The sequence below is a fragment of the Elephantulus edwardii genome, unplaced genomic scaffold (genome assembly GCF_000299155.1).
Source record: "Elephantulus edwardii isolate Elephantulus edwardi_28Jun2011 unplaced genomic scaffold, EleEdw1.0 scaffold00015, whole genome shotgun sequence".
Lineage (NCBI taxonomy): Eukaryota > Metazoa > Chordata > Mammalia > Macroscelidea > Macroscelididae > Elephantulus > Elephantulus edwardii.
Genome location: NW_006399765.1, coordinates 8,704,031 through 8,720,289, shown reverse-complemented (window position 1 = coordinate 8,720,289; position 16,259 = coordinate 8,704,031). Strand labels below are relative to the sequence as shown.

The 16,259-nt window shown below is 38.0% G+C and overlaps 1 protein-coding gene across 1 annotated transcript in view; it reads right to left on the bottom strand.

Annotated features, from left to right (window-relative positions):
- PHF20 (PHD finger protein 20) overlaps nucleotides 1-16,259 on the bottom strand; it is a 100,795-nt gene that overhangs the window by 23,972 nt on the left and 60,564 nt on the right. Inside the window, exons 6-8 of the mRNA XM_006881492.1 lie at nucleotides 15,222-15,335; nucleotides 14,221-14,406; nucleotides 13,554-13,733 (exon numbers count right to left, since the gene is read on the bottom strand). Of these exons, the coding sequence (XP_006881554.1) occupies nucleotides 13,554-13,733; nucleotides 14,221-14,406; nucleotides 15,222-15,335 (480 nt within the window). The remainder of the gene's footprint in view (nucleotides 1-13,553; nucleotides 13,734-14,220; nucleotides 14,407-15,221; nucleotides 15,336-16,259) is intronic.

The window sequence follows — 16,259 nt, the reverse complement described above, 5'->3', positions numbered from 1 at the left end:
ATCTGACTGGTACAGGAGGAGATTGCCCCTCCTTCCCCAGCAGAGCATCTGGTGGATTTGAACTGTGCACCTCTGGGATTGTAGTTGCAGCTTCTTGCCACTAGGCCACCAGAGCTCCCCTCAAGTCCTTATTTTTATAATTATACCAGAATCTATGCTGTTGAGTTTGGAAAGAGCACTGCCAAAAGAACAAACTAATAGGTCTTGGAAAAAAGTGCAGCCAGAACACTCCTCGGAGCCAAGGACAATGAAGAGTCGTCTCACATAGTAATGGGCATGTTGTTAGGAGGGGCTATTATTATTCCTAGAAAGAGACATCATGCTTACAAACGTGGAGGGGCAAAGAAGACCTCTAACAAGATGTGTTTACACAAGTGACCACAGCAATGGGCTCAAGTATGTCGGAGATGATGAGGATGGCACAGGATAGGACAGCGTTCAGGTCTGTTCTTCAGACCTGTCTATTCAACTCAGTGGCAGCTAACAACAATAATATTAAAGAAAAGAGTGTTAGTGATTCAACAGTTGCGTGCTTAACAACTAAGTGAAATGTTGGTTGTTCAACTGCACTAACAATTTAGCAAGAGAAAAGATCTAACTGATCTACTCCTATGAAACTCTAACTGATCTGCCACTGATTCTGACTCACAGAAACTATACAGGACAAAGCAGAACTGTCCCACAAGATCTGGAAAGCTGTGACCTTTAAAGAAACCAACTGCCACTAACCAGGGCTGCTCCTGCAAAGATGACAGGCTGGGAAATCTTATGTTCAGTTCTACTCTGTCACAAGGAGTCACTGTGAGTATGAATCAACCTGACAACAAACAGTAAAAATGTAAGAGAATGAATCATGTTTAGGAAACACACTGAAATATTTAGGGGGTGTTTTGGATTTAATTACATCCCCAAAAATGTTATAAATCCCAACCTCTGTGTCTGAGGTTATAATTCTTTGAGAATGGATTTTTTGTTCTGCTAATGAGGGAGGATTAATGTAGGGTTTAAGGTTGCTGCTGTTATTATGTCCCGTATTGTTATGTACCCTATGTACAAGAGCCCTATATCCTGCACCAATCTTATTGTCTCTGACACATCCACCTAATCTGTGGAGGTTTTTTTAAGGCAATCACTTTAGAGTTGTGCTATTATGTGTTGTGAATCAATCCCAGTTCCATGACTGACCCTTTAGTGGGGTTTGAGAAGCAGTAAATCACACAGGAGGAAATTGCCCATCTTTCTATCTGACCAAGTGCCTCTGGGTTGGCACTGGAGCTCCTTAGCACTAACCACCATAGATCTCTCTTGAGATATGAAAGAGATGGAAAAAAAAACAAACCCAAAACAGAGAGATTAGGTAAAATAAATACCAAGACACAAGTGATCTCCCAAGAAACCAGGAAGCAGAAACTGAAGAGACAAAGATCATCAAGCCTGCAATTTATTTTCCCACTATTTAGGGGGAAAAGTAACATATAGTGGGAAAGAATAATAAAACAAACTGGATATACAGTTAACAAATAGGTTTATAAATGAAGGTACATGTTGATTTTTTTATACTATTTCTGTAACTTTTAATAATCTTAACATATCCAATAAATCTGAGAAAGGGAGAGAATAAAAAAAAGCTATCATGAGTCTTTTTATGAAGTTGGCTGGAAGCAAAGGAGTAGGTTCCTGTCCCTCCCAAAACTGAAGCCAAAGCAAATGTGTTAAAAGCCAAGAAAGCAGTCCTGAAGGGCATCCATAGCCATACATAGAAAAATGATCCGCACATCATACACTTCTGGGGACCTAAGATATTGACTAGAGATGATAGAAGGAAAATTGATGCCTCTGAGCTGTGGTGCTGGAGAAGAGTACTGAATATACCATGGACTGCTAGGACAATAAACAGGTTCATTCTAGAGATGGTGAAACCAGGTTGCTCTTTAGATGCAAAGACACACTTTGGACATGTTGCAAGGCGGGACCAGTCCTTGGAAAAGGACATGATGCTTGGGAGGGTGGAGGGACAGTCCAAGAGAGGAAGCCCCTCGATAAGATGGACTGATTCAGTGACTAGGGAAATGGGGGTAGGTGTGTCAGAGACAGTAAGATTGACACAGGATACAGCAGGATTTAGGGCTGTTGTACATAGGGTCGCAATGAGTCACAAGCGACTCAAGAGCAGCCCAAATACTCTCGGAAGAGTACCCTTAGGAAAAACAAGCTGGACTACAAAGCTATCAAAAGATAGCAACACATTTGTGTTCATGGTGGATATAAAGGCCAACAATAACCAGAACAAACAAGATTTGAAGAAGCTCTATGACAATGTTGTGGCCAAGGTCAACACCTCAATTAGGCCTGATGCAGAGAAGAAGACACATGTTCAACTAGCTATGATGCTTTCAAAATTTGGATCATCTAAACTATTGGCCAATTCTAAATAAAAATTTTTCTCACCAAAAAGAAGAAAGCAAACACAATAATTAACTAATAAAGGTACATGAAAATTCGTTGCACTATAAATTTTAATAAATGACATTTAAAAAACTAACTCATAAAAACACATACAGAAAAGGACTTTGAAGCCATAGGATAGCTAACTGGAAGAAAAGCAACCCTGTCAACCCTTGCATTGGTACACTGCTATCCACTAGAATTAAAGTTTCCATACTCTGGATCCGTGGGGGTTGGGTGGGTGTGGGAGTCATTGAGCATTTATTCCACAAGATGGCAGAGCTGTCCCAATGCCAAAGCTGGTTGGGAACAGCCACTCTCTTGGGCTCCAGGCTAGCTGCTGCCTTCTTCAGTTCCTCCTTCTGCTGCCCAAAGCCATCTATGTTGATTTCTCAAGTTAATGACTCCAATTCAGATGAGACACTACAAAGACACTGGCATCAGCAAGGGTAGCAATCACTAAACTACCAAATGTAGCATCCTAGGCCTTGCTGGATGATTCTTACAGTATTTCCACTCTCCAACTGCCTTTGCTTACATAATCCATTCCTGGTGAATGAGTTCTCAACCACCCCCAGCCCCCTCAGTAATCTTTCTGGATCATTCTGTACTCACCACTAAGCACTTTTTCCAAAAGAGAACATTACTCAGTTTCCAGATCTACATGTCACCTCAAAGCATCATTCCCTCCTGGAACAGTGATATCACTTACACATACTGCTCTTCAAACCTTGACAGCCTACGGAGCCTTTGAAGGTACAGTGTACACATTGCTTTAATGAATGCTCTTGAGAGCAATGGTAATTCTGCCCGACACGCTGTGCAAATTCCCTAAAGGTGAAAACTACATTCACGTGATTTGATTTATATAGTATTCATCTCGTTAAATGGACTTAAGCACCCTTTCTGAAGATACAAGTTGCAGATCATGCAATATCAGCACTCAGGAGTGGCAAACCACTCCTTCTTGCCAAGTATTACCAATATTTGTCTACAAAGTGGGATTAATAGTGAAAAATGACAAATACATGTCATTCAGTAGAGGCTAGTTAAATTTCAGGATACCTATACAATAAAATGAATATTGTGTAGTTGTAAAGGAAGATATGAACAGACATGGAAAAATATAAGAAAAAAGCAAGCCATTAAATAATAAGGGGATGATATTATTATATTTTTAAAACAATAAATGTTTATTATCTAGTTTGTATATGCATATCTGGAGGCATGAAAGGCTATACATCAAATTAGACAGTGGTCCTTTCAAGAGAGATGATACAGACACCAAGATGGGGAGGCTTCACCTCACATACTTCCGACATATTAGCAAGAGAAGCTAGTCTCTAGGAAAGGATATCATTCTAAGAAAAGTAGGTCATTGAACGAAAGGACGATTCTCAACAAGATGAAATAAGGTGATTGCAGCAATGAGTTTAAAGTTTAAACACAGTAGAGTATGAGGATGGTGCAGGATTTCATTCTGTTGTACACTGAGTGCTATGTCTATGGATGTAATTTTGTTGGGAAAAAAATAGTTTTTCTTTGTTATTTTAGGGAGGGTGGATTAATATAGGTTAAATCTTAAATCTTATTTCTTAGTTTTAAGAAAGCCTATAAACACTTTTCAAATTAGAACTGACCCCTCCCCCAGGGATCACCTTGCAGCCCAACAGGCAGACATATAAACACACACATATGAGGAATGTATTTTGAGAAAAATCAGCCACATGAGACTAAAGAACAGAAGCCTCAAACAAAAGTCCAGAAGGCAGGATGAACAGAAAAAGGATGAATGAAAATGGGGAACCCAGGAATGAAGAAACATTCAGTAAAGTACTACTATGTTTAAGAGGAAAAGTATATAAATTATTGACTGGAAGACTAATTTTTTCTGTACACTTTTACCTAAACCACAATTTTCAAGAGAAGGGGAGGTAAAAACTAGAAAAGACACAGAAAAACACTAAAGCAAAAGATAATGCCAAAGAACACCAAACATTTCCAGCAGTTACCAGAAGCAACATAGCCAAGATTCTAATTTAGACTATTAGCCATCAGAACTGCAAGAAAATAAATTTCTGTTCTTTAAAGTCATCCACTTATGACATTTTTATTACAACAATAAAGAGATGTTTATGGTCTCAAATGACTATGTTGTTGTTATGTGACGTCGAGTCGCCGGCAACATAGCAATGCTGTGTACAACAAGCCCTAAACTCTGCCCTATCCTGTGCCAATCTCACCATCCCCAACACACCTACCCCATTACCCAAGTCACAGAATCAATCCATTTCGTTAAGAGTCTTCCTCTCCTGTGCTGTCCCTCCACCCTCCAAAGCAATATATTACCTCCTTGCAACATGTCCAAAGTATGTCAGAGGAAGCTTCAGAATCCTTGTCTCCAAGGAGCAGCCTGGCTTCACCTTCTCCAGGACAAACCTGTTCGTTTTCTTAGAAGTCCATGGTGTATTCAACACTCTTCTCCAACACCAAAGCTCAAAGGCATCAATTCTCCTACTATCATCCCTAGTCACTGTCCAGCTCTCAGATGCATAGCAAGTGATTGCAAAAACCATGGCATGTATCAAGCGCACCTTAGTCTCCAACTCCAGACTGACATCATTGCACTTCAGCACTTTAGAGAGGTCTCTAACCACAGACTTTCCCATTGCAATATGTCTTTTAATTTCCCGGCTGCTGGTGCCAAGAGTGTTAACTGTGTCTTATTTTCAACAGTCCATGTTATCTGTGAATGATCAAATAGGCTGGACCCAGATTTAGAGAATAATCTGTTCCCCAGCATAAACAAATGCCTTTTCAGCCAGAACAACTTCAACTGCATTCTTCTCTGGTTAAAGCATTACAAGCAAAATATTTCAAGTCTATTTCAAAGAACACAGTAACAGGTTCATTTATTCCTCCTATCTGAAGTTTAAAATAACCTAAGCTTTATTATCGCTCTCTATTAGAAAATAAGACAACTAACAGAGTTAGTTATAATGGTTTCAAAATAATTCCCTATAGTGAGTAAGAAGGGAGCTCTGGTGGCCAAGTGGTTAGGAGCTGCAATGCAATACTGAAGGTATGCAGTTCAAATCCACCAGTTGCTCCATAAGAGAAAATGGGCAATCTCTTCCCATCTATTAACTGCACCTGAAAACCCTCTAGATGGTCAGCTATGTGTTGGTCCCAACTAAACAGTACAAAACACAACAAAGCAAGTGACAACTGGATTCCTTTTTTTGGGGCGGGGGGATGTGTAAAAAAAAGTATGTCTCATTTTTTCTATTAAGCAATAGAAATATATAACATTTTATAGTTTAGGTTATTTAAAATAGGCAAAGTCAGTTTGAGGACTAAGATGTGTCTGATTCAGGCATCTTTTCAATCACTTTCTATGCATCTGAGAGCTGGACAATGAATAAGAATGACAAGAAAAAATTATTCTTTTGAGCTATACTGTTGAAGAAGAGTGCTAAACATCCCATTTACTGCCAAAAGAACAAACAAACATGCCTTGGAGAGGGTATAGCTGGAGTGTTCTTTGAAGGCAAAGAAGATAAGAATTTGCTTCACATACTTCGGGCATGTTGCTAGGAGGTGCTATTCTTTGGAAAGGGACATGATGCTTGGAAAGGTGGAAGGTCGGCAAAGGAGAGTAAGAACACTGACTAGGTGGACTGACAGGGTTACTGCCGCAATGCGCTCTAATGTGCTAGGAAGTGTGAAGACCGAACAAGATCGGACAGGGTTTAAATAGGTTGTTCACAGGGTCACTTTGGATCGTATTTGATTTGATGACACCAAAGACTGTTGGCTGGAGCACTCATGTAGGCCTATAATTAATTCCTTGATAAAACAAATTATCTTCTTCAGGATGAGACCATAATTGTTTCATAACTTCTCTGAGTCCAACAGAATCCAGCAGTGCTGAAACACCTTGATTGAACTCTGTTCGTGTGTTTTTGAGTCGGTTCTGACTTGGGGGTTTCTCCTGAGGCAACCATTTTAACTTTGAGCAAACAAGTGGGATAAATTTTCCGTCAAACAAAGGAGAAAATAGTCTGTGACTGAGATCATGGCAAAGCCCAATAATCTGAACAAAGAGCGTACCTTGCTCACTGAACTGCAGCTCTGGCTGTTTTAAATGCAGTGCATGAACTAGACATACTGCTAAGATATGCTACCCCCAGACTACGCTCAATGTGGTTATGTGATGCTCCTGGGAAAACACAGTAACCACCTCTCAGCTGTTTGATGTATCGAAGAGCTGAAAGAGGTGTGTCAATGATTCAGATGAGAAGAGGGTGAAGCTCAATGTGGCCATGGATGGGATCACTGATAACCTTCATTGTATCAAATTGACTTTTACTCAGTCCTTGGATATAATCAAATAATTTCTATCTGCCAAGGAACTTACTCCAAGCTAGTCATTATGTGTCTCATCAAGAAAGGCCAGTATTAAACCCATGATTTTATTTTCTTGGAAACATGTCTGCATATGGGGATCCCAGAGCCACTATACTTTAGGAAGGCATACATCTGTTCTTGGTGCCAGGTTTGGTGGTCAGTGTGGAGTTCGGGGTTCTCTGCTGCTGTGGTATGGATGTTGGACAGTATCTGCGGGGGAGGGGTGTGGCACTGAACTGGGGTTATTTGCATGGATGCCCAGAGTCCTTGCTCTCCATGGCCACACCGGGAAGATGGCAGAGCACAGTCAAGTAATGAGGGACCAAATGAGTTCTGAAAAGCGTACAACCATTAACCTCTTCTCACCCAGAGTAAAGAACATCAAGGGCAAAATCAATTCAAAGTACTAATGGACCACATGAACTATAGGTCTCCATTAGCTTAAGACCAAAAGAACTAAGTGAAAAAAAAATAAATTAAAAAAAAACAAAACAAAACTAAGCGGTGGATAGCTCATTATCAACCACTTTAATAAGAATCACAACAAAAGGACCTTACCAAAGTGGGGGAAAATGTAGAACAAATTTCAAACTCACAAAAAGGATCTGATTGACTAGTCTGACAAAAACTTGAGAAACTCCTAAAACTATAGCACTTAGACATTCTTCAAAATTGACCCACTCCCCTTCAGTTAAACAGGCCCATAGAGTGAACAAGAACACTTATGTGGAATGAACTCCAGACAACAATCAACTATATGAGAGTAAAGGAGGGGGCATTACTCAAAAACAAAGTGCAGAGGGCAGGAAAGGGAAGCAAGTGGATAAGGGAACCTAGAATAAAAGAAGCGTTGTTACACTGAAGGGACTGGAATTATTAAATGGGAAATAAATTTACTCTAGTAAACTTTCCCCTAAATCACAATAAAATTTGGGGGGCAAGGAAAGGCAATCCCTTAAATTTCACACAAAGGCCTCCCACATAGTTTAAAGATGCAAATGAAGACATGAGTCTTTCTATGTGTTCTGCACTCACTTTATCTTATTTCTTCATTCTCTACAAACAGAAATACATTTAAACTTACTGACACAAAGCATGTGTGTGTGCATGTGCTGGCAGAAAGAGACAGCCCAAGACTCCACAAAACACGTGTACTTTAAAACAAGCACTGAATTTATCCTATAATCTAATCTTGTCTCTCTACGGCCTACTTCCTAGAGGTGCAAAGAATAATTATAAATTTCAAGCGATCGCTAACATAACATCACCCTTAAAACAAAATAATTAAGAGCTTTGCCTGTTGACTCATGAGAGACATGGCTGTCATCTAGAGCTCTCCGCCAAAGCAGACAAATTTGGTTTTGAAATGAAAATTCCACTTCCTTTATACACCAACTTTATTTACCCCACACGACAGAAATGCAGCCCTGTTACTGAAAAGAGGCTGAACAAGAAAAGAGATCTCCATACTCACAAAGCTGAGGTGGGCAGAAAGTTGTTTACTCAGCTGGGCAAAAAAAAAATCTCAGTTTGCACAGACAAGCCAAGAGTAAATACTTGGGCACCTGAAGTTCACTATTTTGAAACAGGTCCTATACTACAGCTTTCATGCTACCACCTGTATATTTTCTAAGGAGCACTGGTGGCACTGTGGCTAAGGCATTCAGCTGCTAGCCAAAAGGCCAAAGGTATGAACCTACCAGCCACTTCATGACAGAAAGACAAGGCAGTCAGCTTCCCTAAAGATTTACATTCTTGGAAGTCCTCTGGGGCAGTTAGACTCTGTCCTATAGAGTCACTGTGAGTCAGAATCACAGAATCAATGCAATGGCAGCGAGTGTATGGATGTACAGCACCTGGTCAAGAAGGCAGAAGTGCAAAAGGTCCACTCTGCCATAACTGGCATAATCTAATAAATAGCATGTTGTTGTTGTGTACCATCGAGTTGGAACTGACCCACTGTGGACCCTCCAGCAGGTTTTCAGAGGCAGTTAATCACGCAGGAAACTGCCCATCCTCCTCCCCCCAAGCAACAGGGGACTCAAACCTCGTGCATCTAGGACTACAGTGCAGCTTCTTGCCACGAGGCCACCAGAGCACCCATAAATAGCATGCCATTCTATACTAATTATTCATCATCTATTTCCTGATTTGCTGTACTGTGATGGCCTGTGTGTTAATATGATGTTGGAAATTATGTAATCAGTATGCCAAATATCAGGAGGGTTATTCATAGGGGACAAGTTTCAGGAGAGTTAACCAGACAAAGAGAAAGAAGGAAGACAGGACTGGAAATCCACTTCTGAAGAAAAGTCAGTGAAAATCTTGTGGCTAAAATAGCATATGGCCAAACACAGTGCTAAATGATGAGATTCCTAAGTTTGAAGACAATGAACTCAAACTTGTTGGTAATCAAGAGACAGTGCAATAAAAACAACTGGATATAATCCAAAAATGAGCTGAAAAGGTACTTTTTCATACTCCTGGTGAAAAAAAAAATAATTTATATATATATATATATATATAGTAAAATAGTTTTTTGGTGAGGAGTTTGGTAATATAAATTTTCTTAAATCTAGCAGTTATACTCATAGAAATTTATCTTAAAGAAGTATTCATCAAGAGTTCAAAAATGTCCACAATATCCAAGGAAGACTATTGTCTCATTATCAAACTATTGCATCATTGTATATACACTTACACTGACTATATGTAAACAGCTAAATATAAAAGAGAAATAGATAAATGATGAAACATACTTCCTAGAGATTATTTAGCCATTAAAAAAATGAGGCAAACATACTAACATGTAAAGAGCTCCAAGAAATGCTATGGAAGTAGATCAGAGAAAAATCAACCTAGAATTATCTCAATTATATATTGAAAGGGAGTGCTGGTTGTCTAGTGTTAAGAATGTACTCTGTGGGGAGGCTCTGGTGGCCTGGTGGCAAGGAGCTGCAACTACAATCCCAGAGGCGCACGGTTCGAATCCACTAGATGCTCTGCCGGGGAAGGAGGGACAATCTCCTCCTGTACCAGTCAGATCTGATTTGACGGTACACGCACACAAAAATAATTTAAAAAAAACCAAAAACCAGAATGTACTCTGTAATCCCAAAGGCACACAGTTCAAGTCTACCACCTGCTCTATGAGAGGATGGTCAATCTCTTCCCTTGTGATTTACTGCCTCTGAAAACCCCCTGGAGAGTCAGCTATGGGTCAGTTCTGACTCAAGGCACAGAACAACAATATACATTTTAAAAATCTGAATTGAGTATGTGATGAGAACAAAATGGAAGCATTTGCCTAAACACAAAGCCCAGAGAAAAGGAAGAGACAAGAAAGAAAGACAAATGGAAATGGAGAATCCAGGGAGGAAATGGGAAGAGTACTATTATTACTTTGAGGAGACTGCAACCAGTGTCTTCAACAGACTGGATATAAACTGGTAAATGGAAAACTAAGTTTTCTCAGTAAATTTTCACCCAAAACACAATAAAACATGTAAAAGGGGGAAGGGGGAGGAAACAAGGTCTAAATTGTTTCCCTACCTGTGTAAACGTATAGAAAAATAATTTAGGAAAATGGCAAACTACTATTAAGTTACTCAAGAGAAAGGAGAGACATATAAGAATCCTTTCACTTTTACTTCAATACTTCTCTGGATTTTTACAACCATTGTGTATTGTGTGCTTTTCTAAAGGAAAAGTGGTAAAGACACACACACACACACACACACACACACACACACACACACACACACACAGCTTAGACACTCTTCACAAGAGAAAAACCAAAATCACTTATGGTCCAGTTATGGGAGCAAATCATTTAGTGTTTCTTCTGCAGAGTCTCTGGGTGTATTCAAATCTTTCAGTTAGTGTTGGAGTGCTTAGCCATTATATCATCAGGGCACCTTGAATTTCTATTAATGGTTATAAAAAATTTTAGAAATGAATAGTGGTGATGGTGATCTAACATTGTTAATATTGTTACTGTCACTGTATTGAGTACTTATAAATGGCAGAAATGGCAAATATCTTGTTATGTGTATTTTGCCACCAAAAAAAAAAAATCTGTTAAAAAAAAAATCAAATAACCCCAAATAATCTAGATACTAAACTTTGCAGATAAGTATTTTAAAGTAGACTGCCGAAGCTCTAAGGAGCGCTAGTGGCTTAGTGATAAGGAGTTGTGCTGTCAGACCAAAGGCAGGTGGTTGAAACCCACCAATTAACTAACTGCTCCACAGGATAAAAATAGGCAATCACCTCCCGTGTGATTTATGCCTATAAAAACCTACTGGAGGATCAGCTATGAATCAGTTCTGACGTTTTGGTATGTAACAACTCAGAAAGGAAATCTTTCTGTGAGAAGTCGAATGGAAAAGAAAAAAAAATCAAATGTAAGTAACTATGTCTTGGAGAAGGTGCAGTGAGAGTGCTTCTTGGAGGCAAAAGTGACAAAGCATTGTCTCACAAAGTTTGGGTATGGGGTTAGGAGAGATTATTCCTTGGAAAGGAACATCATGAAGTCATACTCGACTTGATGACACCTAACAACAACATACAACAGTTTACAACAGGTTAAATCTAAATAAACTGAACAATCGAGTATGTATAAACTTAATACTTCAAAAATATTAAGACTCACTCATTAATCTTGACTCAGAAGTAACTGCTAGCTGAGCCTCCAGAGGCTTTTTGGAAGGCTGTAAATCATACAAGAGGAGGTCTTGGTCCATCATTTCACTTTGGAGTTGCTCATGGTACTACCTAGGTTAGCAGTGCAATGCTCTATAGTCAATGCCTTACATTTTACTCTAACCACAAAAATATGGCAGCTAAATACCCAACAGTTTATGTCTTTAAACATAAATACTTTAATTATACAGTGAAATTTTTAGTGAAAAGACATATTATGCAGAGTAAACAAAAAGAAAACTGAAGTTCCTTTATTAATATCAGACAAAGTAGATGTCAAAGAGTACTACCAAAGACAGCCTAATGGAAAAGGGGTGACTCATCAAGAAAACAATTACGTATAAGCATCTAATAACAGAATTTTTATAAACATAGCACAAAACTGACAGACTTAAAGGAAGAAATAGACAAATGCACAATCTTTGCAATTGACAAAATTAAACAAAAGCAAAATCAATAGAAACAAGTATCAGAAAAACACTACCAACTTGTCCCAATTGACGATGGAATGTTACCCCAACCATGGTAGAACAGATATTCTTTTATAAGGGCCTAAGATGCATTCTTCAAGACAGATCATATGCTGGTCACAAAATAAATCTTAACAAATATAAAAACACTGATATTCTATGAAGTATTTCTTTTTAAAGTAAGTTTTCTGACCACAAATGACATTAGAAATTAGTAACATAAAGGAATTTATAAATCCCCCAAGTATTTGGAAATGAAATAACATGCATCTAAGTAACCCATGACTAAAGAAATCACAAGATCTTTTTTTTAAAAAATTTTATTTTATTATTATTTTTCTGTGTCTCTGTACCGTCAAATCAGATCTGACTGGTACAGGAGGTGGTTGTCCCTCCTTTCCCGGAAGAGCATCTGGTGGATTCGAACCATGGGCCTCTAGGACTGCAGTGCAGCTTCTTGCCACTAGGCCACCAGAGCTCCCCTAGAAATCACAAGATCTTTTGAACTGAATGAAAATTAAAAAGACAGTATCAAGCCTCTCACATTTTCCTTTCATTGGGGAAGTCCCTTCCTTTGCGATGTAACTTTCTAATAAATCTATCATTACTATTTCACCCTCAAAAAACAAAATACAGTCTCAAAATTGATAGGATAGAGCTCAAGCAGTACCTGGATGGAAATTTATGACTTAAAACATTTATATTAGGAAGACATAAAGACTTAAGTTTCCATTTTAAGAATTGAGAAAAATAAAAGAAAAAAATTAAGGTAAGTACAGAAATCAGTATTTTTTTTTAAATCATTTTTGTGTGAGTGTACCATCAAATCAGATCTGACTGGTACAGGAGGAGATTGTCCTCCCTCCTTCCCCGGCAGAGCACTGGTGGATTTGAACCGTGCGCCTCTGGGATTGTAGTTGCAGCTCCTAGCCACTAGGCCACAAGAGCTCCCCTTCAATATAATTTTTAAAAAACAAAGAACCTAACAAATTAAAAAGTTGGTTCTTTGCAACATGAAATCAATATATCTTTAGCCATAATGATCAAGAGAGATTATAAATTACAAATATCAGAAATGAAAAGGTTTTAGTACTTACCAACATCAAAATTACAGTAGAATATTATTAACCCAAACCAGAACACACTGACGCAATTTCAACTTACAGTCCCCTCCATTTGGTTTCTGAGGTTGTAAATATTTAAGAGGAAAATGCTTTCTTTCTAGAGGGTTCAAATCACTGACTTTTCAGTTATCAGAACAAAATACAGACAGTATGCTAACAGAAGGTCTTATATTATTAACAGGTGAAAGAATATTAAAAAGAAAAATTAAGTCTTTTTCTTTCTTTTAATAATCAAAGCAGATGGTTTGAATCCACCAGATGTTCTGCTGGAGAAGGAGGGACAATCTCTTTCTGTACCAGTCAGATCCAATCTGATGGTACACACACAAAAAATAATTAAAAAAAAAATCAAAGCAGAGTGAACATGTATTTGAGAAGACTGTTAAATCTAAATACAAACCAGTAACAGTAGAAACCTCCTGGGACTCAGCAAGGGAAGTAGCTGCTTCTGTTTTCATAGTGTTCTCTCCCATTGACTTGCAGTTCAACTCCAAACCTGGAGTGCCCAGTCCATCCCCAAATGAATGGCAAGTTATTGCAGATGACACTTGTCCAGGTTTCAAAGGAGATTTTAACTGACCTACAAGAAAAAAGGAAGTCTGAGGAATATATACATGTATATTAATTTGGGAATCAACAGTTGTGTAAGAGATGATGGGAGTTGTTGGGGAAAGCCACAGATTTACAGGTGTCAATATATACAGTCAGGTTTGTGGGCAAAGAAAAGGGTTAATAAGAGGCTTAGTGAAGTGAAGCATTGCAGGAAATGCTGGCAGTTCAGAAAGACAAAAGTATTGTGCCTCTCACACAACAATCAGAGGTTTATCAGCAAAATCAAACACAAATCTCAATCTGTACCGAAAGTCTGCCTATTGCATTAGTGAAGAATAATATATTAGAAAACACAGCTACCATTCAGTGACTTGATTTACAGACCATCTGACACTTATGGGGGGCAGTGGCGGTGGTACTGTATATCAAATCAGAGGTAGTACACAGTGATTTAAATTAGTTTTTAAAAGATAGGTACCAGGTTAGTAAGAAAATTCAAAAACAAACTGACTCACCTTCAGGTTCCTTTGCACTGGGTGGTGTGTCTTGTAAAGGATTTGTAACAACTTTACTAACCAAATCTGATACAACCAAGTCAGGATTTAGGATCTCCGGAGTGCCGTTAGTGGACAGCCTAGAGGATCGTCTCCTTGATAAGTCTTTGTCACTGTTTTCCGAGTAATTTTTTGTCTTTTCTTGGGCTATAAAACATTAAAAGAGATGTAGTCAAAAGACCTACCAGAGATTTGTATACTGGTAATGTCTATAAGGCCTTTACAGAAAATTTCTAAACTGTTAGATCATGATGAAATGAACTCTTTTCTTAGTTTATAGCTTTAAATCAAAGCAGTTCAATCTTTCTTTTACAAAAGGATTCATGGTCTGAAATTTTATTTTTTTTTTTTTTTTTTTTGTAGTTAAACAATGATTTTATTGCTCAAGTACATAAAGCCAAATGGTCTGAAAATTTATGTCAAGGTCATATCCCAATCTTGGCAACTTAAGATCTATTTGGAGCTTCCCACCTTAAAAGTCTATGCACTGCCTTCCAAAATCAATAAAGCTTATAAAAACCTTACTTATAGCCATCTTAAACCTTCTTTTTTATTTGAGCCAAAAAGTATTAAAAACAAATCAATTAGTATTTTTAAAGTTCCATTAAGCGTATGAAATGGATTTCTTCCTAAGCCATTAAATTTCTAGTGGAATGCAACTCAAATGTACAATTTATGAGTATGGTAATGACACCATTAACCCAACATGAACATAGTTGTGCTCTGGAATTTCTTTTGCTAACTGGCTGCCTTGTATGTTTGTGTTTGATTAACATAAAAGTTGGCAGTTCAGTCTAACCCTATGACACTGCACAAGAAGCAGCGATACACTTTCATAAAGAACATACCCAAGAAAACTCTACGCAACATATGGGTTGGTTCACTACAAGTCAGAATCAACTAGATTGTAACAGATTCAATAAATGCCAAGTTTTAGATACATAAACAAATTACAGACTCACATGAACTTTTTTCAAGCCGAGGACGTTTTAATGGGATATCACTTCCTTTTGAGATTTTCCGCCTTCTCAACTCTAATGTTATTGGCTGTAAAGTTTGAGAGTTTGAATCCACAGCTATATTGTATATTATTTAAAAAAAAAAAAGATATGTAAGTACTTAGTGCTCTACGTTTTTACATATAAAGCACAGATATAATCAAAAATTCTAACATAATCAATAGGCTTTTAAAAGAGTTTTTTAGGATAGAAGAAAAGAAAAAAGGTAAATGAATGAGTGGCTACTTTCTTATTGGGAGATGCTAATATTCTGGCATCAACTCCTGTATCTTTTTTTTCAGTCTCTCCTATGACCCTACCCCAGTCAGACATTTCTTTCTCAAAATCCTCACCTTTAAAACCCTGCACTCAACATGATAGCTTTAAAAAGAAAGTTAAGTGCAATAATAAGAATGAAACAAAACAAAAGGATTTTTAAGTCCTTCAATCTTAACAAAAATTTTACTAGACCAATACTCTGGAAATTCAACATACCAGTGAATTCCTAAAATATGTACCCTGAGACTAATACTCGAGTACTATTCCCAATCACTACTTCCAAAATTAGATTTTTGGCATCAGTCTTAATGAACCAAAAAGGATGTCAACATTTAGTTCCTCTTATAAACAATCCAGAAATGCTCAAGAAACTGTTTTCAAGCATGGTGCTCTTCCCTATCAAATCCAATTCTGACATAATAAAGCAGTGAAAACCCTTGGATAGTATTTGCTTTTATCTAACACTTAAGATGTTCCCTTCAGTTCAGAAAGAAAACAATCTGAAAAGCAAGCAAAAAAGAGAACAAAGGCAAAGAAGCCAGGAAAGCATGAGAAGACAGCAAAGGTTTGAGAAAATGAAGATGAAGAAAGCAGGAAAGGTGATTAAAGGGAAGATGGAAGAAAAGGAAAGGGAAAAGAGGGAGGTAAGATCCAGCTAAAATGAGTAGCTTCTGATATGACAAGTCAAATTGCAGAAGAAGATATAGAACTAAGTTGTGAGGA